Below are 25,676 nucleotides of genomic sequence, written 5' to 3'. Positions count from 1 at the left end.
TCTAAAACACTTCAAAAACTCTGGTGTGGATGTGGTGTCTGGTGTGGTTACTTATTCTTGTTAGCAAACTTCAGTAAATGTAAAGAGGAAGTGGAAGTTTGCTCGAGTTATAAGTGAACTGTTTAACACGATGAAGCAACATGTGGTTTGTTGCTTTGTGCAATTTCTCAGTAGACTTTTACGATTCAAAGTTACTATGGCAACATGAGTAAAAATAAGGGCAAAAGTCTATCAGGAATAATTATTATAACATTAGATACACAGAAACAAAACATCCGTCTACAGTCATGTTGTAGGTAATACACCACAGTATCTTCTGATCTATTAGTCTACACATCACTGAATCATTTGGACAGATTAACATTTGTGGAATCACACAGTGTTTAAGTCTCACTTATTTATTTATGTTGACTGGAAAGTGTAAGTTGAAACTTCTGTGATCTGGAAGACTTTGTGATGACCCACAGGTAAGTCTCTGTGTTCATGTGATCAGTTATCTGTAACTCAGTTTTCTTCATTTGTTACCATCGAGGCCTGAAACTATCAGCTTCATAATAAAGGTCACCTTTGTTTGGTACTCTGAGTCCTGCTCTGGATATGGGTCTGCTTTTTGAACTGACTCTGAACACAATCACATGATCTTGGTTGGTAACATGTGGTGTTCAACACAAACATCATTATCACAGTGTTTCAATCATTGTTTCACATCAGTTTGTTTTATTTTATTATGTTTACATGTAGTCAGAGGCTGAGGTCAGTGTGCATCTGCACATACATGTCAAAGCAAGACAAAGAACAGTCTGCAGAATAAATGAGTTCCTGCTTTACTTTGAAATGACAACAGATAATAAATATAACTTTGAATTTATCTATGAATTTAATTGTTCTTTAGTTGGTGAAACATAAAAGTCTTTAATCTCACTTCAGCCACACACTGAGTCATTTCCTGTGTTTGGGTCTCCACCAAACTTAAAACCAGAATTTAACCACAAGGTGGAAACTTTGACAGGTCTGAGGTCAAAGGAGCCTTTTCACTATATGACTGCATGATGATGTTTCAGCTAAGAGTCGAATAAAATAAACATATTTTAATGCAGCCTAAAGTAAGAATTTAATTTTAATTCAGCAGTTAAACAATTAAAAGGAGAAAAATGATTTAACCCTTGTATGGTGTTCGGGTCTGTGAGACCCGTGTTCAGTTTTTTTCAAAAGAAAAATTAAACAATTAATTATTTTTTCACGTGTAAATGTGTTGTGTCTTTCCACTCACTCCACTTGATTATAACTGATTTATTTATAACATTTTATATAAAAGAAAAACGAGAAGCACATTAATTCATAAATGTGATCTATCAAAGGTAAAGGGAAAAAATTAACCATGTTTGCTGTTCATATGTCTTGTAATTGGGATGAAGTAAACATCTGTTGAGTAATTTAACATAAAATTGTTTGATAGTGTTAATTTGGAAAGCCAAAACTCTAGCGGGTCCACCAGACCCATGAACACTGGCTGAGTAACAAAAATACGAACACCACACAAGGGTTAAAAAGGCTTTAGTGAAAATACAGGCACCAAAGTAGAAAAGCTGTTTTGGTATATTCACTCTCAGTGACTCCCAGTCTGCAGAAACCTGCCAGGAGACAAATATTAGTGGATATTGCAGCATAAAAACCCCCAAATGGGCAAAAGAAATATCCTGACATGAAGCAACAGAACAGCTTTATATATTATAGAGAAAGGAAACAACACAACAAAAGAAACAAGCTTCTATGTTTGCAGTGGACAGGAAATATAAACATGCCAACCAACTGCTGCGGTCAAAGCTACAGGAGCTGTTTGAGTTTTGTGTGTAACGGCAGGAAGCACAGAGAGACCAATCAGAATAAGAGCCTGTAGAAAAACTCTTGTTGTATCTATATTAAACACAACTTCTCCTTTTTCTGCAAACTAAAACTGCTTGATTATCTGAGGATCAGAGTGCAGCAGGCTGGATGTGACGATGGGGCACTCTTTGCTCTGCATGATGGGCTTTTTCTGTAAGTACACGTCTGACATTGTTTGAACGACAGCGATTAATGAAAATGTTTCTGATCTGTGAGAATTACAGTGAGTCACTGCTTTAACCTGTTTACCTGAGAGCTGGAACAAAGCAGACTTGTGATTCTTATAGTGTTTAAATGTTTGATACACTGCTGCTTTTTGCATCACTTATAGTTACACACTGTGTTACAACAGTTTGGATTTTTATGATTATTTTATTTTATTGTCAAACAGATTACTGGTTATTACTGTTCATCTTTAAGAAAGTCTTACTTTATATTGTTTTTGATCTTATCAGTTGTATAATGTCTGATGAGGTTTTATTCATTATTTTAGTGCTCAGTACTGTCATCTGTGGAAATGCTGAAGGTAAGAAATGATTATTTTCTTCCTGTTCATATATGTAGCTGTTATCTCCTATAATGTGCTCAATAATATCCTCCCTGTGTTTACATGTTATCTTCTGCACAGGCTCAATGCTTCTATTCAGCCTGTGCAGTTAAACATAAATGGCTTCAGTAAGCGCTCCATGTGGAGACTGTGGCGTTCTTCAGAGCTTTTACTGATGTACCATTTGTACCACTTTCAGTCTGTAAAACTGTAACAACAAAGCAGAGCAGGTACATTTAATCTCAGTGTAGATGCACACATGTCACATGACCAATGCAAGATCATAACATTAACAATAAATGGACAAAGCCTGTCAAGTGACGTAAATACAAATACCACATGCTGACATGTTTTATGCTAACAGGCAAAACAAAGCACTAACAGTTAGCTTACAGTAGTAATGTAAACTTCACAGACCCACAGAGCACTAATATGTAGAAACAATCCATCATCTGCCCAAACTTACACTTTATCCCATCTCAAGAGCAGCAGATGGAGAACTATCACAGACACGGAGCTCTAGCCATGATTACTCGGCACTTCCGCTATTTAACCACTAGATGGCGGACTTTCACATTAACAGACCAGGAAGAAGTGTATTTGCTGAGCAATACTGCAGAATCATTTACTTACGAGATGAATAAATGTGACCCGTCATATAACAAACTTGAAACAAACTATATTTCAGGAATAACCTGAGGGACAAAATATTGTATATGATACAGCTCACACTCCACTGCATTTATTGGTTAAAATATTAAAAGATCATATCAAGAGTGCAACCATGTGAGCAGATGTTTCACTCAGCTGCTATGCTTTACATTTACTAGAGTTTGTTTCCTTGAAACTGACTGATTTCCTTTTCATGCGTGTTTATTAGTTAATGCTAACAGATCACAGTTATGATTCACAAGATTGCACTTCTGCTGTGACAGATCCACAAGTGAATTTGGAGAGTTTTCTATAAGTAGAGGGTTCATAAACCCTGCGCTCAGGCTTACAGGCTCAGGCTTTTTCTCACGCTTAGAACAAACCACCAGGTGGCGTATTACTCACTCATTTAAGTGACGTTATTCTGCTGGTGGTGGTTATGTCAATAGAAACCAGGCTCACCTGCTCCCAGACATTTCAAACTATTTACAAAACAATCAGCTGTTCTGCATTCAATAAGATGCCACAAATTATTTGTGCCACTCCAAAAAAATAACTTCTGTCCACTATAAAGGAGAACATCACAGCCTGATACCTGCAGGTCTGACAGCAGCAGGTGTATCACTCCTGTTTTCTACCTGGAGACAGCAGTCGCCTTATTGTTCTCACACACAATACAAAACTATCCACAACACTACACACTAACTACACAAGACAACACTATCTACATGCTCCAAACACGCTAAACGTCACAAATCTCTCACATCTTATAACTCTCTCTCTCTCTCCCTTTTTTCTGCTCTTTCTCTTTCTTTCTCTTTCTCTCTCTGTCACTCCTAAAACTTCCCCCTCTTCCTAAACAATCACATGTCATATTGCCATATCAATTTGTCATTGGTCGACATTGTACATTTTCCCACCAACAGGAACGGGCTGTTTTTTTGTTTTGTTTATTTTTTGCTCATAAGCACAGAGTGCTTGCTAGCGCTGTCCTTAGACAGTAAATGTGACGAAAGTATTCAGGAAAAAAACACAGCATATATATTGTTTATCATGACTCTGGTTTTACGTGGCCTATCAACACAATTTAAAAACTGGTTTATATCACCTTCTTGCTTTGGCATCTTGAAGTGGTCATGTGATTGGCTTACCACGACTACTTTATTCTTCCGCAGTCAAACAGCAGCACTCATGCAATTGTTTTGCCACCTGAGCTTCAGGTGTTGTGGCAAAAAGTGATTGCTGTCTATGGGAGAGCGCAGCTGCTTACGTAGACAGCTACTTGCGTGCAACTGATATAAGATGCCGTAAGCTGAAGACAGCTTCAACCGTCTGTCTGTTACGTCGTTACTTATAATGCCGTTATTGCCATCACTGCTCACATTTGCAGTAGGAAAGAAAACTGCAGCTGGAACATCTGTGTGGCAGATGTTGTGGGTTTCTTCTTCTTCCACTAAAAGGATCACAATAACAACCTCATATTTTTCTAACTTACAAAACTTAAAATCAAGGCCACTCTGAAAGCTGACACCACACCAGCAGGGGGCAGTGTAACTCTGACCTCTGATGGACTGTGCAGACAGAATCTGATTTCAGAAAAAACCCATCTGACAATGAGATCATCTCTTTGAGCTCTAAGTGCAATCTCTATATCTGATAGAGACGTCTACACCTGCAGAGGAAGGAGAAGAAACACAAATTAAAAGCGAATCATTCGTCATTCAGGAAACTGATGAGTTTAGATATTTTTTCCAAGTTTAAAATGGCCTTCTCCGAATTATGGAGTGAATCACTGTTCAAACCAGTACTTAGAAAACTAAATATGTCAAATTAATAATTATTAGGCTCAGTGCGTCCTCAATGAAAACAAAACTTGTTTTTCAAGTCAAATTGTCACTAGAATACAAAATTATGATTCCCATTAACAATAGCAATAAAACCAGGACAGATATTTATAATGATTTTAGATTTCTATAATTCTGTTTATGTTATATTATTTTATTATTTTATTTTATTTTGTTTCTACCAGAGGGTGCTGTGACACCATCAGCGTCTCTATTTCCCAAGGCCTTGTATCAAAACGAGCTTCATGTACTGACTGTGTATTAGCATAAATCTGTGCAAAAATCTATCCAGTGAACATTTTATGCACTAATCATTATGTTTTAATGATTGGACACTAATTTAAAAACTTAAGTTATTTGTACTTTAACAACTGCTGGCTGTTTTGTTGTGACTCTACTCTAATGTCGTGAATTTTTATGTTTCTCTTTTCCTAACTGGATCATTGTTATGTGACCAGTTCCCAGTAAGCCCACTGTGACTGTGGAGCCATTCTGGCCTCAGATATACAGCGGTGAGACAGTCACTGTCAGATGTGAGATTCATGGAGGTGAAGCAGCTCAGTGGACGTATGAATGGAGTCCAGACAAGTTAAACACACCTCCAACATCTAATGAACACAAAATTACAGTTACTGAGTCTGACAGTGGAGGATACAGCTGCTTAGGTGGAAGAAACTCCTCCTGGACAGAGTCGAGTGATGTCATCACATTGAGAGTAATAGGTAAGTTGGACACATTTCTCTCATTTTAATTCCAAAAAGATTGCAAAATAATTTCCACAGTACTGTGCGTTTCTTTTTTTAGTTTGATATCTAAAGTCATGCACAACAGCTTTTAATGTTATTATGTTAATATTAAGTAATCACTCAGGGTAAAAACGAGAAAACAAATTGTTTCTTACATGAAAAAAATAAATGCAAATGTAATTGTCCCAGTTTCTTCATGTCTGTAGCTGCAAACACACAGTTTTCACCACTATTTCAAAATTGAATGAGAGCTGACATCCTGCAGCTAAACTCTCTCCTCGGCTGAACATTTGCTGCCATCAGCTTCTTCTCTGCTGGAAAGTTTCAAGACAATAACAACAAAATAGAATTCAAAAAAATAGAAAATAGAAAACAAATGAAGCAATTTGTTTATCTTATCACAAAATAATTTATTTCGTGATAAGATAAAGACATGTGATCATTTAAAGACACAGACACTCGTTTACATGTTTTTATTTCTTCACACACAGATGACTGAAACAGTCTCTTTACTGGCTTTGGAAAAAATCAGTTGAATAACTGCAGACCGTACAGAACTCAACTATATTACTGTTTTGTCCTCTGTAATGGGCTGAGCCCTGACATGAAATCACAACCAGCCACAGAAACAACTTTTCTATATGGAACCAATGTTTTGATAACTCCACAGATTTATAAACACAACTTTAAGAGCAAAACACAGAGAGCTGTCTACACAAAGAGAGAACACCAACAGTTAACTCTCTTTGTGGAACAGAAAACTCAGTTTCCCTCATTTCAGGATTATTTGTATGTTTGTTTTCATTCACTCTGGTAGATTCTAAATATCATCAAATTACCTGTGTGTGTTTTTTTAAACAAACCTCCTGAAAGTTGATTTTCAAGGGAAATTGTCACCAGAATGCAAAATTATGACTACCATTAACAAGAGCAAAAACAAAAACCCAGGACAGCTTTAATGATGATTTGATATTTGTATAATTCTGCTATTGATTTTCAAGTCAAACTCACAAGTCAATCTCCTAATCGTATATTTTTTATTTAAACAGCTCCTCCTGAGCCTACTGTGACCCTGCAGCCATCCGGGACTCAGATATACAGCGGTGTGATATACAGCCGTGAGACAGTCACTGTCAGATGTGAGATTCATGGAGGTGAAGGAGCTCATTGGACGTATGAATGGAGAGCAGCCAAGTTAAACACACCTCCAACATCCAGAGAATACACAATCAGCAGAGCTACTGAGTCTGATGGTGGAAGATACAGCTGCCGGGGCAAAAGAGACTCGTCCTGGACGGAGTGGAGTGACAACATCACATTGACTGTATTATGTAAGTGGGATTCACTCATTTAAATTTATTTTGCACAATGTTTCATCAAAGAACACAACAAAATACTTTGTCTTTCAACAAACCTCAAGCTTTTGGTTTTTATTTGAATATCTAAATATTAAATCTGATGTACAACAGCTTTTAATGTAATTATAATAATACACAGCAATCACTCACAGTGAAACATCTGGAGATAAAAACATATAGTAAATTACCTGATTTAATTCATCCATCCATCCATCCATCTTCAACCGCTTATCCGAGGCTGGGTCGCGGGGGCAGCAGCCTAAGCAAAGAGGCCCAGACCTCCCTCTCCCCAGCCACCTCCTCCAGCTTATCCGGGGGAATACCAAGGCGTTCCCAGGCCAGCCGAGAGATATAATCTCTCCAGCGTGTCCTGGGTCTTCCCCGGGGCCTCCTCCCGGTGGGACATGCCTGGAACACCTCACCCAGGAGGCGCCCAGGGGGCATCCTTGTCAGATGCCCGAACCACCTCAGCTGACTCCTTTCGATGTGGAGCAGCAGCGGCTCTACTCTGAGCCCCTCCCGGATGGCCGAACTTCTCACCCTATCTCTAAGGGAGAGGCCAGCCACCCTTCGGAGGAAGCTCATTTCCGCCGCTTGTATCCACGATCTCGTTCTTTCGGTCACTACCCACAGCTCGTGGCCATAGGTGAGGGTAGGGACGTAGATCGACCGGTAAATTGAGAGCTTCGCTTTTACACTCAGCTCCCTCTTCACCACGACGAACCGGTGCAGCGTCCGCATTACAGCAGCTGCAGCCCCAATCCGTCTGTCAATCTCCGGCTCCCTTCTCCCATCACTCGCGAACAAGACCCCGAGATACTTGAACTCCTCCACTTGGGGCAGGAACTCATCCCCGACCCGGAGAGGGCACTCCACCCTTTTCCGGCTGAGAACCATGGCCTCAGATTTGGAGGTGCTGATCCTCATTCCCGCTGCTTCACACTCGGCTGCGAACCGTTCCAGTGCGAGCTGGAGGCCCTCACCTGATGAAGCCAACAGAACCACATCATCCGCAAAAATCAGAGATGAGATTCTGAGGCCACCAAAGCGAAAGCCCTCCGCCACTTGGCTGCGCCTAGAAATCCTGTCCATAAAAATTATAAACAGAACCGGAGACAAAGGGCAGCCCTGGCGGAGCCCATCACCCACCAGGAACGAGTCCGACTTATTGCCGGCAATGCGAACCAAGCTCCTGCAACGGTTGTATAGGGATCGAATGGCCCGTAGCAATGGGCCAGACACCCCATACTCCCGCAGCACCTCCCACAGCACACCCCGAGGGACACGGTCGAATGCCTTCTCCAAGTCCACAAAACACATGTAGACTGGTTGGGCAAACTCCCATGCGCCCTCAAGTACCCTCGAGAGGATAAAGAGCTGGTCCAGTGTTCCGCGACCAGGACGAAAACCGCATTGTTCCTCCTGTATCCGAGGTTCGACTAGCGGGCGAACTCTCCTTTCCAGCACCCTGGCATAGACTTTCCCAGGGAGGCTGAGGAGTGTGATCCCCCTGTAGTTGGAACACACCCTCCGGTCCCCCTTCTTAAAGATGGGGACCACCACCCCGGTCTGCCAGTCCACAGGTACTGCCCCTGATCTCCACGCAACATTGCAAAGGCGTGTCAACCAGGACAGCCCTACAACGTCCAGAGCCTTCAGGAACTCGGGGCGGACCTCGTCAACACCAGGGGCTCTGCCACCAAGGAGTTGTTTAACTGCCTCAGTGACCTCGCCCCCGGAAATTGGCGGGTCATTCCCCTCATCCCCAGACTCTGCTTCCTCCTCGGAAGACGTGTCAGTGGGATTAAGGAGGTCCTCGAAGTATTCCTTCCACCGCCCGACAATTTTCGACAGGCAGTCCGAAAGTCTTTTTCCATGGCCTCTCCGAACTCCTCCCACACCCGAGTTTTTGCTTCAGCCACTGCCCGAGCCGCATTCCGCTTGGCCTGTCGATACCTGTCAGCTGCCTCCGGAGTCCCACAGGCTAACCAAGCCAGATAGGACTCCTTCTTCAGCCTGGTGGCTCCCTTCACCTCTGGTGTCCACCATTTGGTTCGGGGATTACCACCACGGCAGGCACCAACCACCCTGCGGCCGCAGCTCAATGCAGCAGCTTCGGCAATGGAGACGCTGAACATGGTCCATTCGGACTCAATGTCCCCAGTCTCCCTCGGAATGCTGTTGAAGCTCTACCGGAGGTGTGCGTTGAAGATCTCGCGGACTGGGGCCTCTGCTAGACGTTCCCAGCACACCCTCACTACGCGTTTAGGTGTACCAGGTCTGTCCAGTGTCCTCCCCCGCCACCTGATCCAACTCACCACCAGGTGGTGATCAGTTGACAGCTCAGCCCCTCTCTTTACCTGAGTGTCCAGAACATATGGTCGCAGGTCTGGTGATACGATTACAAAATCGATCATCGACCTACGGCCTAGAGCGTCCTGGTGCCACGTGCACTTATGGACACTCTTATGTTCGAACAGGGTGTTCGTTATGGACAAACTGTGATTAGCACAGAAGTCCAATAACAAAGCACCGCTCGGGTTCAGATCAGGGAGGCCGTTCCTCCCAATCACGCCCCTCCAGGTCTTGCTGTCGTTACCCACGTGAGCATTGAAGTCTCCCAGCAGGACAACAGAGTCTCCAGGTGGAGCACCTTCCAGCACCCCCCCCCCCCCCCCCCCCCCAGGGACTCTAAGAAGGCTGGGTACTCTGAACTGCCACTCGGCGCATAAGCGCAGATGACAGTCAGGACCCGTTCCCCGACCCTAAGGCGCAGGGAACAAACCCTCTCGTCCACCGGGAAAAACCCCAACGTACCGGCAGCAAGCCGAGGGGATATTAGAATACCCACCCCAGCCCGCCGCCTCTCACCAGGGGCAACTCCAGACTGAGACAGAGTCCAGCCCCTCTCCAGGAGACTAGTTCCAGAGCCCAAGCCATGCGTAGAGGTGAGCCCAACTATATCTAGCCGGTACCTCTCAACCTCACGCACTAACTCAGGCTCCTTCCCCACCAGAGAGGTGACATTCCATGTCCCTATTGCCAGTGTTGGCAGCCGGGGGTCAGTCCGCCAGGGCCTCCGCTCCTGGCCGCCACCCGACACACAATGCACCCGACCCCTATGGCGCCTCCTGCGGGTGGTGGGCCTGCGGGAGGATGGGCCCATGTCTCCTCTTCGGGCTGTGCCCGGCCGGGCCCCATGGACTAAGGCCCGGCCACCAGGCGCTCGCCCTCGAGCACCCTCCCCAGGCCTGGCTCCAGGGCGGGGCCCCGGTAACCCTATCCCGGGCAGGGTAAACTGTTCCCTCGATGTCCTTTTCATAAGGGTCTTCTGAATCGCTTTTTGTCTGGTCCCTCACCCAGGACCAATTTGCCATGGGAGACCCTACCAGGGGGCAAAAGCCCCCAGACAACATAGCCCCCGGGATCCCTGGGACACACAAACCCCTCCACCACGATAAGGTAGCGATTCAAGGAGGAGTGATTTAATTCATTTAATAATTTTTTTTTTAATTGTCACGATCCTGGGTCTTTTGACCCAGTGTTCAGAGGGTTTTCTAAGTTCATTTGGTTATTAGTTTCCCCTTGTGTTTTCAACCCCTGCGTTAAGTCTCCCTTGTCCTTATGTGTTTGTGTCTGTATGTCTTTTGTTGTCAAGTTCACGTTGTCATGTCTGCGTTTCATTATGTTTCCTGTTTTATTTTGAAAAAGGTCCTATGTTCCTGTGTTTAGTGTGTTTAGTTTTGCACTTCCCCTTTGAGTCGTTATGCTCATGTTTCAGCTGTTCGTCCATGTGTTGCCACTTCTCCTGATCACCTCGTGTGTGTATTTAAGTCCTCAGTCTTCCTGATGTGTTCAGCGTTGCGTCCTCCCTCATATATGTCTGTGTGTTGTGTTTCCCATATCTACCAAGTTTATTTTGTACTGCCAAGGTTAGTTTAGTTTTTCCAGTGTTCAGCAATAAAGCTCCCATTTTGAGTTTCAGCCTGGCCTCTACGTTTGAGTCTGCATTGTGGGTCCTTTCATGCCTCCCTCCATACAGACCGTGACATTTATTGTTGATTTTCAAGTGAAATTATCCATCTGTTAATGATATATTTTTGTTTGACCAGCTCCTTCTAAGCCCACTGTGATCCTGCAGCCATCCTGGACTCAGATATACAGCGGTGAGACAGTCACTGTCAGATGTGAGATTCAGGGAGGTGAAGGAGCTCAGTGGACGTATGAATGGAGAGCAGCCAAGTTAGTTTTGTTGAGCCCACGTTCTTGATGTTGTAAACAGTTTCCTGTGACATGTTTACATTCCCGATTATCTTTTTAAAAGTTTGTATGAATTGACTGGTTCAGAAAAATTTGGACTTGGACTATAAAATTACAAACAGATTTTGGCAAAACTACTGTTGTGTTCAGCACAATAGAGTCAGTCTGATCCTGCTCTCCTTATATGTCCTTAGTATTGGACATGTAATGGAGACACATGGTGCATCTTCTTATTTTGCATATGCTGATGACACAAAGATATGCTGTACTTAGACCATGTGACCCTGGCATGTTGAGTTCTCTTAATGACTGATGACTTTGAGGCTCAAACTGAATGTGAGCTAATGTCCTCCAGCTAAACTCGGACAAAGCTTTAAATGTTGTCACTGAATCTCCTCGACTGAACACATGCTGAACACATGCTGAACACATGCTGAACACATGCTGCCATCAGCTGCTGCTCTGCTGGAAAATTTCAAGGAAATAACAAAAAAAGTAGAATTTGAAGAAACCTACATTTCAGACTCATATGACATCAGAAATGCAGTCATGTATTTATCTCTTTAAGTAATAATCAACATGTCAGAACATTTTGTATTGCAAGTCATATTTACAACACGATGCAAAAATATTATTCCCATTAACAAGAGCAAAAAAGGCAGGACAGCGTTTGTATTTCTGTAAGCCTGCTCATGATTTATTTTTAACAGCTCCTCCTAAGCCCACTGTGACCCTGCAGTCATCCTGGACTCAGATATACAGCGGTGAGACAGTCACTGTCAGATGTGAGATTCAGGGAGGTGAAGGAGCTCAGTGGACATATCAATGGAGACGAGACCGGTCAAACATACGTGAAAAATCCAATGAATACACAATCAGCGGTGCTACTAAGTATGACAGTGGAGGATACAGCTGCATAGGAAGAAGGGGAAATTTCTACACACAGTGGAGTGACATCATCTCATTATCTGTATCATGTAAGTTGATCACATGACAGGATATTTTAATGTTAACTTATTTCACACATTTTATACAAAATAACAACAAAAGTAGTGTGAATTAATTTTTAATGTAACAGTAATCATTCACAAAAATATATATTCAGTAAATTTGATGAAAAATGAAAAACAGATGTAATGATCCCAGTTTCTTCACCTCAGTTGTTGCACATGCTGAGTTTTGATCACTGCAGCTCAGTGTCATGATGCAGATCTTTTCTTTTAGCATTTTTCTTTTTCTAATTCCTCAAACTTTCCATTTGACTACAATTTGGCCTCATTTTAGGAGAGACTGCTCTGCTACATTAGCCTTTCTCTAACTGCTCGTATGTTTACTCATAGCAGCAGTGTTTTTTTTTTTACTTTATTTATCTTTACACTTTCCAAATTAAACATCACGAGTTTTGGGCAAAATAAGAAATTAATTTTACTCTGAATGAAGATTATTTTCTGTAAAACTGAACTCAGATAAATGTTTTTACAAAGGTTTTGTGTAGTTTTGACTTTGTTGCTACATGAAAACTTTGTATTTCACCATTTATGAAACAATAATCACTTCATGAGAGCAGAGCATTTTCCAGCTTTGAATCCATCACTAGAGGTTTAACAGCAAGAGCTAACTGACTGCTCATGGATTATATGTTCATAAATGTCTAAATATGTAAATATGAAGATGTAGAAATACATAAATTGTTGAATATAAAGATCAGTAAATTACCTGGTTTAATTTATTTATTAAAAAGTAACTTTTTGATTATTGATTTTGAAGTCAATTTATCATTGTTCTAATGATATATATTTTTTTATTTGAACAGCTCCTCCTAAGCCTGCTGTGTTCCTGCAATCCTCCTGGACTCAGATATACAGCGGTGAGACAGTCACTGTCAGATGTGAGATTCAAGGAGGTGAAGGAGCTCAGTGGACGTATGAATGGAGACGAAACAACCTGGACCATCCTCCAACATCCAGTGAATACAGAATCAGCAGTGCTACTAAGTCTGACAGTGGACGATACAGCTGCCGGGGTAAAAGAGGTTCCTCCTGGACAGAGTGGAGTGATATCACCAAATTAACTGTATCATGTAAGTTGGACATATTTCACCCTTTTTTATTTATATTGCACAAAGTCTCATCAAAAACACAACAAAATACTTTGTCTTTCAATCTTTCACACATTAATTTCTGTAAAACTGAACTGCACGTCTTTGGACTGCAGGAGGAAGCCTTTAGACCCACACAGACACACGGGGGAACATACACACAGTGCACTTAAACAGCTCCTCCTGAGCAGTGTTGCCCCAGAAATGCTTTTTGGCATCGAAAAACAAAATTGCTGAATCCGACATCTCACATGATGAAAACCTTACCTGCTTATGATGAACTCTTTCTGAGCTTTATTAATCATTTGAGACAAAGTTATTTACAAACGTGTTGCTAAAGGTTTACAGAAAAACTTAAGATCACAGTTAAGTAAGCTTATGTTAGGAACAAAAGGACATCTCTTTGTTTGATGGAGATGAAAATTATGAACTTACAGCAGGCTGAATTCAAAGATACCTCACAAATCAAAGTGTAAAAATGATGTGGCTAATCCATTTCGCTGAAATGTCAGTGGAACAACTCCAAATGGTATTCAGTACGGCCGTCACATGCCGGCACTCAGACATTCAAAAGGTCGAATTTCTTGTAAGAAAACAACTTCAGATAATTTATATGTGATTCAAATTCATAACCTGTTTAACTTTTCTTTTGTTGTAGCCCTCTGCAGTTCCAAGAAACAACATTTAGGCTACGTCCGAAAATGCTCCGAGTCCACACTGGCGTTTTCAGTCATTTTCACAGAGTTGTGCGTCCACATTGAAACAGCCCAAAATGAAATGAACTTCCAAAACAGAGCTACCTAGATCACTTAAATTACACAATTGAAAGCATATGTGTATTGTTTGTGTATTTATACACAAGCACTCCTATATATTCAAATAATTTAAACAAAAATATTCATTTACCTGTTACTACCACACACCAAATCCGGTCGTTGGTACTTCCTGGCTTGTGTAGCCTCTGGGTAACAAAAGCTCAACACTGCGCCCAGCATCCTGGAGACCTTCTGTTGTCTTTTGTACGTGTTTTGAAGTTTGTACGTGTTTTGAAGTTCGTACGTGTTTTGAAGTTCGTACGTGCTTTGTCTGTAGGGGCCACCGTAAATATACTTTTACTTATTCACTCCACATAAAATGTAATAAATAAATCATAATACAAAAACCAACTATTCACATTTCAACTTTTAACTATTTAAATTCTCAGCTTTTTTCCTTTTAAACAAATTTAAAATGAAACAACACAAAACACTGCAAACCACAACACAATTAAATATAAATTAAAATATGAAAACAAAAAGAAGATGCATATTCTCTGTCACATAGGCCTGCATGAATAAACTTTCTAAATCCTTTATCATCTGCAACTGAAAATAGTTGTGGATGATTACTATACCTTTCTAATGTGATGTTGTTGTCCCTGGCTCTTTCTCTGTCTCTCCCTCCTGCTCTGTTCCTGTGCTACTGAGAGTGTAACTACCGCCCTTCCCCCCTCTTCCCAGCGCAAACCACAAGGCTCGCCTGCGGAGCAAAGCGGAAAAAAAGTGCCTGAGAGAAAGAAAAAAACACGGCTCCCGGCTCGCGTCGTTCACGTCAAAGTTCCGGCTCTAAGAGTTTACAACATAGGACACATATTCAACAGGTCAATATTGATAGATACTTTATTGATCCCACAAAGGAAATTGTTGTGTTAGAGCAGCATGATAAAAAGTGAAAGTAGTAAAGTCTACTATAAACAACAAAGTTTCACAATAAAATAAAAGTGCCAATGGGGCCTGGTGTGGGGCCTTACACTATGAGACAGCGCAGAAATTTTTATATTTACAGTGAAAAAAATGAATAAAATAAAGTTTGTTAAAAACAGTAAAAGTAAGGCTCATATTGTGTAAGACAGAAATGCAAATTGCATTAATAACTAATATGTTTGGGATTTTATGAAGGGTTATTATACAGCTTTATAGAAAATGGTTGGAATGATGTATTGAAGTGTTCTTTATGGCAGCGTGGTTGAATCAGTCAGAGGAGCTCTGGTGCCTCTGAAGTGTGGCCCCCCAGCAGACAACAGTAAAATAGACACACTTGTCACCACAGACTGGTAGAAAATCTCCTACATCTTGCTCCACACATTAAAGGATCTGAGCCTCCTTAGAAACTAAGATCTCAGGTTATTCAGAAGGATAACAGCCAATTGACAACTCTGGATTATATGTTCATAAATGTACAAATATGAAAATGTGAAGATGTAGAAATAAGTAAATAGTGGGATATTTGACTTTTAAAAGTATTTATGCAATGTAAAATCTGAGTAACTGAAGTTGTTTATATGATATTGTGTGTTTATGTGTTGATGTTCAGTCTCACAGTTTAGTTTTGTGCACATCTGGTTGTTTTCAGTCACTCTGCTGGTAGATTCTAAATATCAGCAAATTACCAGGTTTAATCTGTTTGTTTTTATTAAAGTTTTTTTTGTTGATTTTCAGTCAAATTGTCACTGGGATGAAAAAAATGTGATTACCACTAAAACCAGGAAAGCTTCAATTATCATTTTATATTTCTATAAGTCTGATGATGTTATTTTTTATGAACAGCTCCTCCTAAGCCCACTGTGACCCTGCAGCCATCCTGGACTCAGATATACAGAGGTACCACAGTCACTGTCAGATGTGAGATTCAGGGAAGTGAAGGAGCTCAGTGGACGTATGAATGGAGACGAGGCCAGTCAAACATACGTGGAACATCCAGTGTATATACAATCAACAGTGTTAATGAGTCTGATGGTGGAGGATACAGCTGCCGGGGCAGAAGAAGCTCTTCCTGGACAGAGTGGAGTAATAGCACCCCATTGAGAGTAATAAGTAAGTTGGACATATTTCATACATTTTGATTTATACTGCAGTGTTTCATCACCTCAACCAAACACTTTATCTTTCAACAGCACTGTAGGTTTATGTTGTTGGTTAGTATCAAAAGCAGTTTAAAATATTTTTTAATGTCATTATTAAATATTTAATAATCGCTCTGAAAAATATTTTGTTATTTTGATAGAAGAATTCACTCAAAACGTAATAATCCCAGTCTGTCCCATCTTGACCTCATGGCTGCACATGTGGAGTTTATCACTGCAGATCAGTTACTTCCTTTGTTTTTAGCATTTTTACATTAATTCCTCGACGTTTCAGGTTTGGCTACAATATAACCTCATTTTATTAGAGACTGTTCTGCTACATTACAGGTTCCACTTAGATTCTTTCATGTAATTGTTGTTCATGGAATCAATTAATTTTTTTCAAATAAATGAAAAATAAAGGTTGTGATGAGGTCATCATGTGAAACTGGTACAGTTCAGTTCATGGAAAATCAGTCAGAGCCACAAGAACCTGTTTGTTATACAATAACTACAAGTGTGACACACTCCAATGTCCCAAATCAGCAACTGCACCAGTTTCACATGATGACCTCATCAGAACTTTTAGAAAACGTTTCTCGCACTGTAATTTCTTCCAGTCTTCTTAATCTGCTGTCAACTCGTGAAAAATAATCTGTAACTTTTGGAATCTGAACAAAAGATGATAACTGTGCAAAGTAAATACTGCACACTTTGTAAAAAATGTTGTGTTACAGTTTGAAATTGTTATGATGTGACTTTGTTTTAAAGTTTAAACTGTTTGTCTGTGAATCATTTGTTTAGCAGTCACTCTCCTCTTATGTTATAAACAGCAGAGTTTTCATGTCTCTCTTCTCCTAACTGGATCCTTCTTATGTGAACAGTTCCCACTAAGCCCACTGTGACCCTGCAGCCATCCTGGACTCAGATATACAGCGGTGAGACAGTCACTGTCAGATGTGAGATTCAGGGAGGTGCAGGAGCTCAGTGGACGTATGAATGGAGACGAGGCCAGTCAAACATACCTGAAACATCCAGTGAATACAGAACCACAGTTACTGAGTCTGACAGTGGAGGATACAGCTGCCGGGGCAGAAGGGACTATTTGTTAACAGAGTGGAGTGATATCATCACACTGACTGTATCATGTAAGTTGATCACACAACAGGACATTTTAATGTTAATTTATTTTACACATTTCATACAAAAGTACAACAAAATATCAACAAAAGTAAACAAAGTTTTAATGGAGTTATAAACAGTAATCACTCAAAAGAAAAAATATATTGAGTAAATCTGATGAAAATAATGATCCCAGTTTCTTCACCTCAGTTGTTGCACATGTGGAGTTTTGATCACTGCAGCTCAGTGTCATGATGCAGATCTTTAGTTTTAGCATTTTTCTTTTTTCTAATTCCTCAAAGTTTCCATTTGACTACAATTTGGCCTCATTTTAGGAGAGACTGCTCTGCTACATTAGCCTTTCTCTAACTGCTGGTATGCTTACTCATAGCAGTATTTATTTATTTTTTTTACTTTATTTATCTTTACATTTTCCAAATTAAACATCTTGAATTTGGTGCAAAATAAGAATTTAATTTTATTCTGAATGAAGATTATTTTCTGTAAAACTGAACTCAGATAAATGTTTTTACAAAGGTTTTGTGTAGTTTTGACTTTGTTGCTACATGAAGACTTTGTTTTTCACCATTTATGAACTAATAATCACTTTATGAGAGCAGAGCAGCCTCCAGCTTTGAATCCATTGCTGGAAGTTTAACAGCATTGTTAGCAAACAAGAGCTAACTGATGACTCATGGATTATATGTTCATAAATGTCTAAATATGTAAATATGAAGATGTAGAAATACGTAAATTGTTAAATATAAAGATCATTAAATTACCTGGTTTAATTTATTTATTTAAAAAAAAGGACCTTTTGATTTTCAAGCCAAATATCAGTCTGCTAATGATATATATATTTTTTTTGAACAGCTCCTCCTAAGCCCACTGTGACCCTGCAGCCATCCGGGACTCAGATATACAGCGGTGTGATATACAGAGGTGAGACAGTCACTGTCAGATGTGAGATTCAGGGAGGTGAAGGAGCTCAGTGGACGTATGAATGGAGACGAGGCCAGTTAAAAACACCTGCAACATCCAGAGAATACACAATCAGCAGTGCTACTGAGTCTGACAGTGGAGAATACAGCTGCCGGGGTAAAAGAAGTTCCTCCTGGACAAAGTGGAGTGATATCACCAAATTAACTGTATTATGTAAGTTGGACATATTCAGTAGGTTTGATGAAAAATGAAATACAAATGTAATGATCCCAGTTTCTTCACCTCAGTTGTTGCACATGTGGAGTTTTCATCACTGCAGCTCAGTGTCATGATGCAGTTCTTTTCTTTTAGCATTTAGCAAGTTTCGATTTGACTACAATTTGGCCTCATTTTAGGAGAGACTGCTCTGCTACGTTAGCCTTTCTCTAACTGCTGGTATGTTTACTCATAGCAGCAGTTTTGTTTTTTACTTTATTTATCTTTAATTTGCCAAATTAAACATAATGAATTTGGGGCAAAATAAGAATGTAATTTTTTTCCAGTCTAGTTTCGGTCAATATTTGACTATAAAAATTGTTTATACAATGTAAAATCTGAGAAACTGAAGTTGTTTACATGATATTGTGTGTTTATGTGTTGATGTTCAGTCTCACAGTTTAGTTTTGTGCACACCTGGTTGTTTTCAGTCACTTTGCTGGTAGAGTCTAAATATCAGCAAATTACCAGGTTTAATCTGTTTGTTTTTATTAACATTTTTAATGGTGATTTTCAGTCAAATTGACACTGCGATGAAAAAAAAATGTGATTACCACGAACAAGAGCAATAAAACCAAGACAGCTTTAATGATCATTTCATATTTCTATAAGTCTGATGATGTTATATTTTTTATTTGAACAGCTCCTCCTAAGCCCACTGTGACCCTGCAGCCGTCCTGGACTCAGATATACAGCGGTACCACAGTCACTGTCAGATGTGAGATTCAGGGAGGTGAAGGAGCTCAGTGGACGTATGAATGGAGACAAGGCCAGGTAAACATACATGAAACGTCCAATGAATACAGAATCAACAGTGTTAATGCGTCTGATGGTGGAGGATACAGCTGCCGGTCCACAAGAAGCTCTTCCTGGACAGAGTGGAGTAATAGCACCCCATTGAGAGTAATAAGTAAGTTGGACATATTTCACATATTTTAATTTATACTGCACAATGTTTCATCAACTCAACCAAACACTTTATCTTTCAACAGCACTGTAGGTTTATTTTGTTGTTTCGGATAAAAAGCAGTTTAAAATATCTTTTAGTGTCATTATAAAGATATTTAATAATCACTCTGAAAAAGATTTTGTTAGTTTGATGAAAAAAAATCAGTCCAAATGTAATAATCCCAATCTCTCCCATCTTGACCTCATGGCTGCACATGTGGAGTTTATCACTGCAGATCAGTTACTTCCTTTGTTTTTAGCATTTTTACATTAATTCCTCGACGTTTCAGGTTTGACTACAATATAACCTCATTTTATTAGAGACTGTTCTGCTACATTACAGGTTCCACTTAGATTCTTTCATGTAATTATTGTTAATGGCATTCAGTTATTTTAATTAATGAAAAATAAAGGTGTTCATGAGTGTCATAATATCTTTAATGATACCACAGCTAGAAGAACCTCCAGTGTAGAACAGATGCATTAGTGGATCAGTGATTTAAGGTTCAGTTCATGGAAAATCTGTCAGAACCACTTGAAACCTGTTTGTTATACAATAACTACAAGTGTGACACACTCCAATGTCCCAAATCAGCAACTGCACCAGTTTCACATGATGACCTCATCAGAACTTTTAGAAAACGTTTCTCACATGATAATTTCTTCCAGTCTTCTTAATCTGCTGTCAACTCATGAAAAATAATCTGTAATTTTTTTGGAATCTGAACAAAAGATGATAACTGTGCAAAGTAAATATTGCAGACTTTGTAAAAAATGTTGTGTTACAGTTTGAAATTGTTATGATGTGACTTTGTTTTAAAGTTTCAAAGTTTGTCTGTGAATCAGCTGTTCTGCAGTCACTCTCCTCTTATGTTATAAAAAGAGAATAGTTTTTATGTTTCTCTTCTCATAACTGGATCATTCTTATGTGAACAGCTCCCAGTAAGCCCACTGTGACCCTGCAGTCATCCTGGACTCAGATATACAGCGGTGAGACAGTCACTGTCAGATGTGAGATTCGGGGAGGTGAAGGAGCTCAGTGGATGTATGAATGGAGACAAAGCCAGAAAAACATACCTGAAACGTCCAGTGAATACAGAATCACAGTTACTGAATCTGATGGTGAAGGATACAGCTGCCGGGGCAGAAGGGACTATTTGTTAACAGAGTGGAGTGATATCATCAGACTGACTGTATTAAGTAAGTTTCATCCACATCATCTGCCATCAAAATAAGTGAAATCACTTGTTTTGCAGCTTTGTAGCGGTTTCTTTTGTGCTGTTAAGTAAAATATTTTTCTTTTATTCTGATAACAGCAGCACGGTGGCACAGTGGTTAGCACTGTTGCCGCACAGCAAGAAGGTCCTGAGTTCAATTCCAACATCAGGCCGGGGTCTTTCTGTGTGGAGTTTGCATGTTCTCCCCGTGTTTGCGTGGGTTCTCTCTGGGTACTCCGGCTTCCTCCCACCGTCCAAAGACATGCAGCTTGAGGGGATAGGTTAATTGGATAATCCAAATTGTCACTAGGTGTGAATGTGCAAATGAATGTGAGTGCAAATGGTTGTCTGTCCCTCTGTGTTGGCCCTGCGACAGACTGGCGACCTGTCCAGGGTGTACCCTGCCTTTCGCCCTATGACAGCTGGGATAGGCTCCAGCGCCCCCCGCGACCCTGAAAAGGATAAGCGGAAGCGAACGGATGGATGGATGGATGGATATTCTGATAACAAAAAACTGTAAAAAGCAGCTTTTTATTCACAGTGAAGAGAACAAAACATATCAGAGTAGCCTCTCTGCTGTGCAGCTCTAATACATGAAGTGCAGAACAAATGCTGAACCTGTTTCAGCTGCTCCACCACATCCACTAAGAACAACAGTAACATCCAATATTTTCTCTTCTGCATTTGTCTTATTTTTATTTTTTACCTGTTGCACCAACATATTAACATGTTACCTCTTTTAAATTAATCTTAGAGGTTTTAGTTAAAGAGTCTGCTCTCATCAGAAACACACACTGCATCTTTTTCACTTAATGAACTCTGAACTGCAGACATCAATATGGCCTCATTTTATAGAGATTGACAGACCACGTGACTTTCACGCATTGCTTTTGTCACAAATTGAAAGCAGGGACTGAAGCGCAGAGCAGGTTGACGTCTCAGAACACGATTTATTTACACACCAGTGCAATACTATATACAGTGACGGGAAAAGTCCAGGGTTCCAGGGGATTAGGGGAAGGCTCTCTCTCTCTCACGCTCGCTCACGTCCTCACATCCGACTCACACACGTCCGTACCGCGGGGAGGTCACAGGTCCGGGAAGATAAACTGGAACAGGAAAGGGAGAAATCACTCACAAATCACGAAGGTAGGGCGTAAAGGTATAAGACCAAAAGAAAGACTAACGCCAGTAGCTCAATCATCCAGCGATGAGAGGATCTGTGACCCAGCCTCAAATAGTAGATGGGTAATCAGCTGATCGCCAACAGCTGTGTGAGCCAAGGGCGGGAGCCAGCTGTGAGCTCCGCCCAGGCAGAGAGGTAGGGGAGAGAGAGAAAAAGCAAAAACACAAGTGTAGCCTTGTGAGGCCGGCTGGGCAGGCACAGGGACCATGACAGCTTTGTGGGTACCCATGGCAACAAAATTAAAACACTGCATCAAGCACTAGTATTTCCAGCACCGGTAATCGTTAATTCTGCGGTTTTAATCCCTACTTGCATTTTATTTGCCCCAAAAACAGTTATGTACAAAATGACAGACAACACGGCAGGTCCGTACAAAGACAGACTTGACGAAAAGGCAAAAAAAAAAAGGACGAGGAAAATATCAAAGGAGTAAAAGGGTCAGACCCATACGAGCATACAGAGTGAAGTAAGGACGTTAGCGTGCTGCCCAACTTTCATCACGCACATTTTATTATTATATGGTCCTAAGTTTTAGTGCATACACTCACAAGATGTTTATTAACTTCAGATCCCTGCAACAAGCCCAGGTCCAGTTTACTTTGGTGATTTGGACTATTCCATTTCACAGCTGTTGTTAAATTATTTTCCTCTATCTCCTGTACAGGCAAACGCAAACTATTTGTCGTTTCAGGTTGTAGTATTACACAACATTTTCGGATCTAATAGAAAAAAAACGAGTGTTTCGTAATTCATTCAATTTATTGTCTTTATTTATAACTGGCATTATTGCTTCATTCTATTATAGAATCTGACAAGAAAGATGCAAAAATTGTATTCCATCATGCTTTATTAGCTGCTTCGCTGACAAACAAATCAACAATGCAAAAAAAAAAAAAACACAACATACTGGAAAACAGTTATTCATCACTTGAATGCTTCAATACAACCCTTGGGCACATATATGCGGGACGTTTCGTGGCTGTTTTGATATCGCTCTCTCTCTTAACCGATCAAATCTCGCTGTGGTGTTTAAACTCGGTATGACCAGGTTGATAGAGGGTGCCCAGTCTGGATCGCATTTGTTAAGGTTCAAAATTGAGGAAGGAGAGTACAAACCACCCATGGTCCAGAAGCTCTTGGTCAAACAATGATTTTAATGACTACACACGTGTGGGAAGACACTCTGTACGCAGACAGCAAGTAGTCTTCGACTTAATCAAAGCATACACAGATATTTTATAGCATCAGGGTTTGATTTACTGACGCCCCTTCATGCCTCACAGATACATTTTATACATAGATCAGATCAACACCACAATGACTTTTAACCCAGAAGATCATCTTCTATTTTCATGGCCGATTCCTCCGGTCAACCTTTCAGTTCCTCTTTCTTGCCGAGAAGACAAGGACGGTTCCTCTTTTACCGAGACATGACTAATCTCTCTCTCCTCTAAATAAATCTAACTCATGTGTGTGTGTGTGTGTGTCACGACCTCACATGCTCTCTGTGTCACCTCTTCACCTACTAACTGTCTGTGTCTCGTCCTCAAATGCTCTTTCTCAATTCACCTGTTGCACTTCTGACCTTTTACCAGACCAGAGGCTCACTGAGACTATATGTATGTCTTCTACTAAATAAATGTTTTAATCAAGAACCCCTACTAAAAGCTTAATACAAGAATATGAACATATAAAAGATATTAAAATGAACTGTTGTGTAAGCATGTACTGCAATTCCTTCTATGTTCTAGTTTTCCCTCAGCATGGATCATCTAGACACTCTCACTAGGTGAAGCTTTAGACCATTAATGAACCTGAACATCAACTCAAATAAGCACAGATATGCAATATGTATAAAATAGTTATAACTGCACCTGGAATACAAAGTTAACATCATCATAAACATCTTAAGGCCATCTTAAAGCTATCTGTTACATTGTTAAAGCAATGATCATACTGCAGATTATATTATTAATGCAATGGTAATAATGATGATTATTTAACAATAGCAGTAAAATAATTTCCCTGCTCCACACATTCCAGCATTTTGTAGGCTGGTTTTCCTACAAAACACAACAAACATTAGCCCGCAAAGCCACAGTGAACAAAGCAGCGTAGCGCAACGAAGTCAATTCAAATCAATATAAGACTTATTTGTAAACTACATCAACAATTATGTTATGATAAATTATGTAATAACTACAACAGAAGACCTACCTTTGTGGAAATGCTTGGAGCAGACTAACATGTGAGCTGAAGTGTTCCTCGACGTTATATTTAGTCTTCGAATGGCTGCAATCCAGGCCATCTGTCGCCTCTTTGTTGCATCGGAAACATGGCTTGAACAATTTCTCTTCCACGACGTAATCCGATAAAAAAAACTATCTCTTTACCCGTCGGCTTCCCGTGGCTGTCATGCGTCACTACACGGCTAAGCCACTCACCCAGAGAAGAACGGCTGCTGCTGCCATCATCATCCTTCATCATTTCTGCTACACTGGCAGGGCTAGGGGCTAGGACTCTCCTCTTCGGGTTCGTGGGGGATGTTGCTAGCTCCGGGTCCGATAACAGGCACCACACCCGCAGTAGATGTGCTGCTCGGTGTGAGGTCTTGCAGCAAGCTATCAAATACGGTGCATTTCTTGGTTTTTAAAAAAACGCTATGCTTTGCGGTGTTATCTCCTTTGCACAGTATCAGCTTAAAGCACTTGTTGCAGGCTGCTGAGTTTGCATCTTTTGCTGTGAAGTACAGCCAGACTTTTGACTGCTTTGCCTTGGGCATTTTTAATCTGTAGCTCTGTTCTAAAAGAACATACGTACCTGGGCCCGCCTTCTATCCTTGGAAAGGAAAAATGATTGGCTAGAGTCCAAAGTGTATGACATCTCACGAATAAAAAGCACCAAAATAAAGCACCGAAATGTGCGCTGCTTTTTGGTCTGATTACTACTGTTTATGTCAGAACCGATACCGGTACCGATCCCTAGTCCTTAGATGGCACCGCTCGGTCCTTGCAGCAGATTTCTACCAAAAAGATCTGCTGCAGAAAACAGCCTGCACACAAATCTGCGGAGCAATCACTTCTCTTGTAATAAAGCACATATTTCTACCGACTAATCTTCCCTGTATCCCATTTGTACAAATTTTAAAAAGTAAAATCAAATTTCTCGAAGTGTCTTTACATATCATACATCTATACAGTTCTTACTGGCCAATAACAATGTTATACATTTTAGTGCAAATCAAATGAATCATGAAAAGTGTCTCATGCAAGCGCATTAGCCCAGGGAGCACATGTGGGTATGCTAGCATACTTCTCACAGGGCTAACACAGCTAAGAAATCCTTAACAGCTTCTGCAATCACATTTCCAACAAAACATCATATCCTGACCGATTTTAGAACTTTGAAACCGGACTGTGTATCACAATTCAATTTGCATAATTCGAGACTCACCAGGATATTCTTCACACAATACATTAACTCTGTAGCTCAACAGGATTGAAAGTTCCACAACAGCTTTGTGCATCTACAAAACAAAATCACTGCTCAAAACAAAGTTTCATGGAGCTCTTTTACCCATTAAATACAGTGCAATAAACAGAGAGATGTACCTTTCTCTGTGCAGACAATATGGAGCACATATAATGCACACCGTAGAGCAGCGCTGAGGTGCATTCAAGGTACATAGGAAAACTTAAACTTAACAAAAAGTAAAACTTAAAAAAAAAAATACCATT

At 40.5% G+C, this 25,676-nt stretch overlaps 1 protein-coding gene across 1 annotated transcript; it reads left to right on the top strand.

The window, feature by feature from the left end:
• Window positions 1-1,951: 1,951 nt before the first annotated feature.
• LOC309698227 (basement membrane-specific heparan sulfate proteoglycan core protein-like) lies at window positions 1,952-23,728 on the top strand (the record flags this gene model as incomplete). Its single annotated transcript, XM_082520526.1, has 12 exons — window positions 1,952-2,037; window positions 2,378-2,410; window positions 5,385-5,648; window positions 6,722-7,003; window positions 12,001-12,267; window positions 13,104-13,370; window positions 15,974-16,240; window positions 17,154-17,417; window positions 18,265-18,546; window positions 19,232-19,498; window positions 20,473-20,547; window positions 23,691-23,728. Exons 1-12 carry the CDS (start codon window positions 2,001-2,003, stop codon window positions 23,726-23,728), a joined length of 2,343 nt encoding a protein of 780 aa, XP_082376652.1. The 5' UTR covers window positions 1,952-2,000.
• Window positions 23,729-25,676: the final 1,948 nt, after the last annotated feature.

The sequence above is a fragment of the Aulonocara stuartgranti genome (genome assembly GCF_965226115.1).
Source record: "Aulonocara stuartgranti genome assembly, chromosome: 3".
NCBI classification, from domain to species: domain Eukaryota; kingdom Metazoa; phylum Chordata; class Actinopteri; order Cichliformes; family Cichlidae; genus Aulonocara; species Aulonocara stuartgranti.
This window is presented reverse-complemented; position numbering and strand designations above follow the sequence as displayed.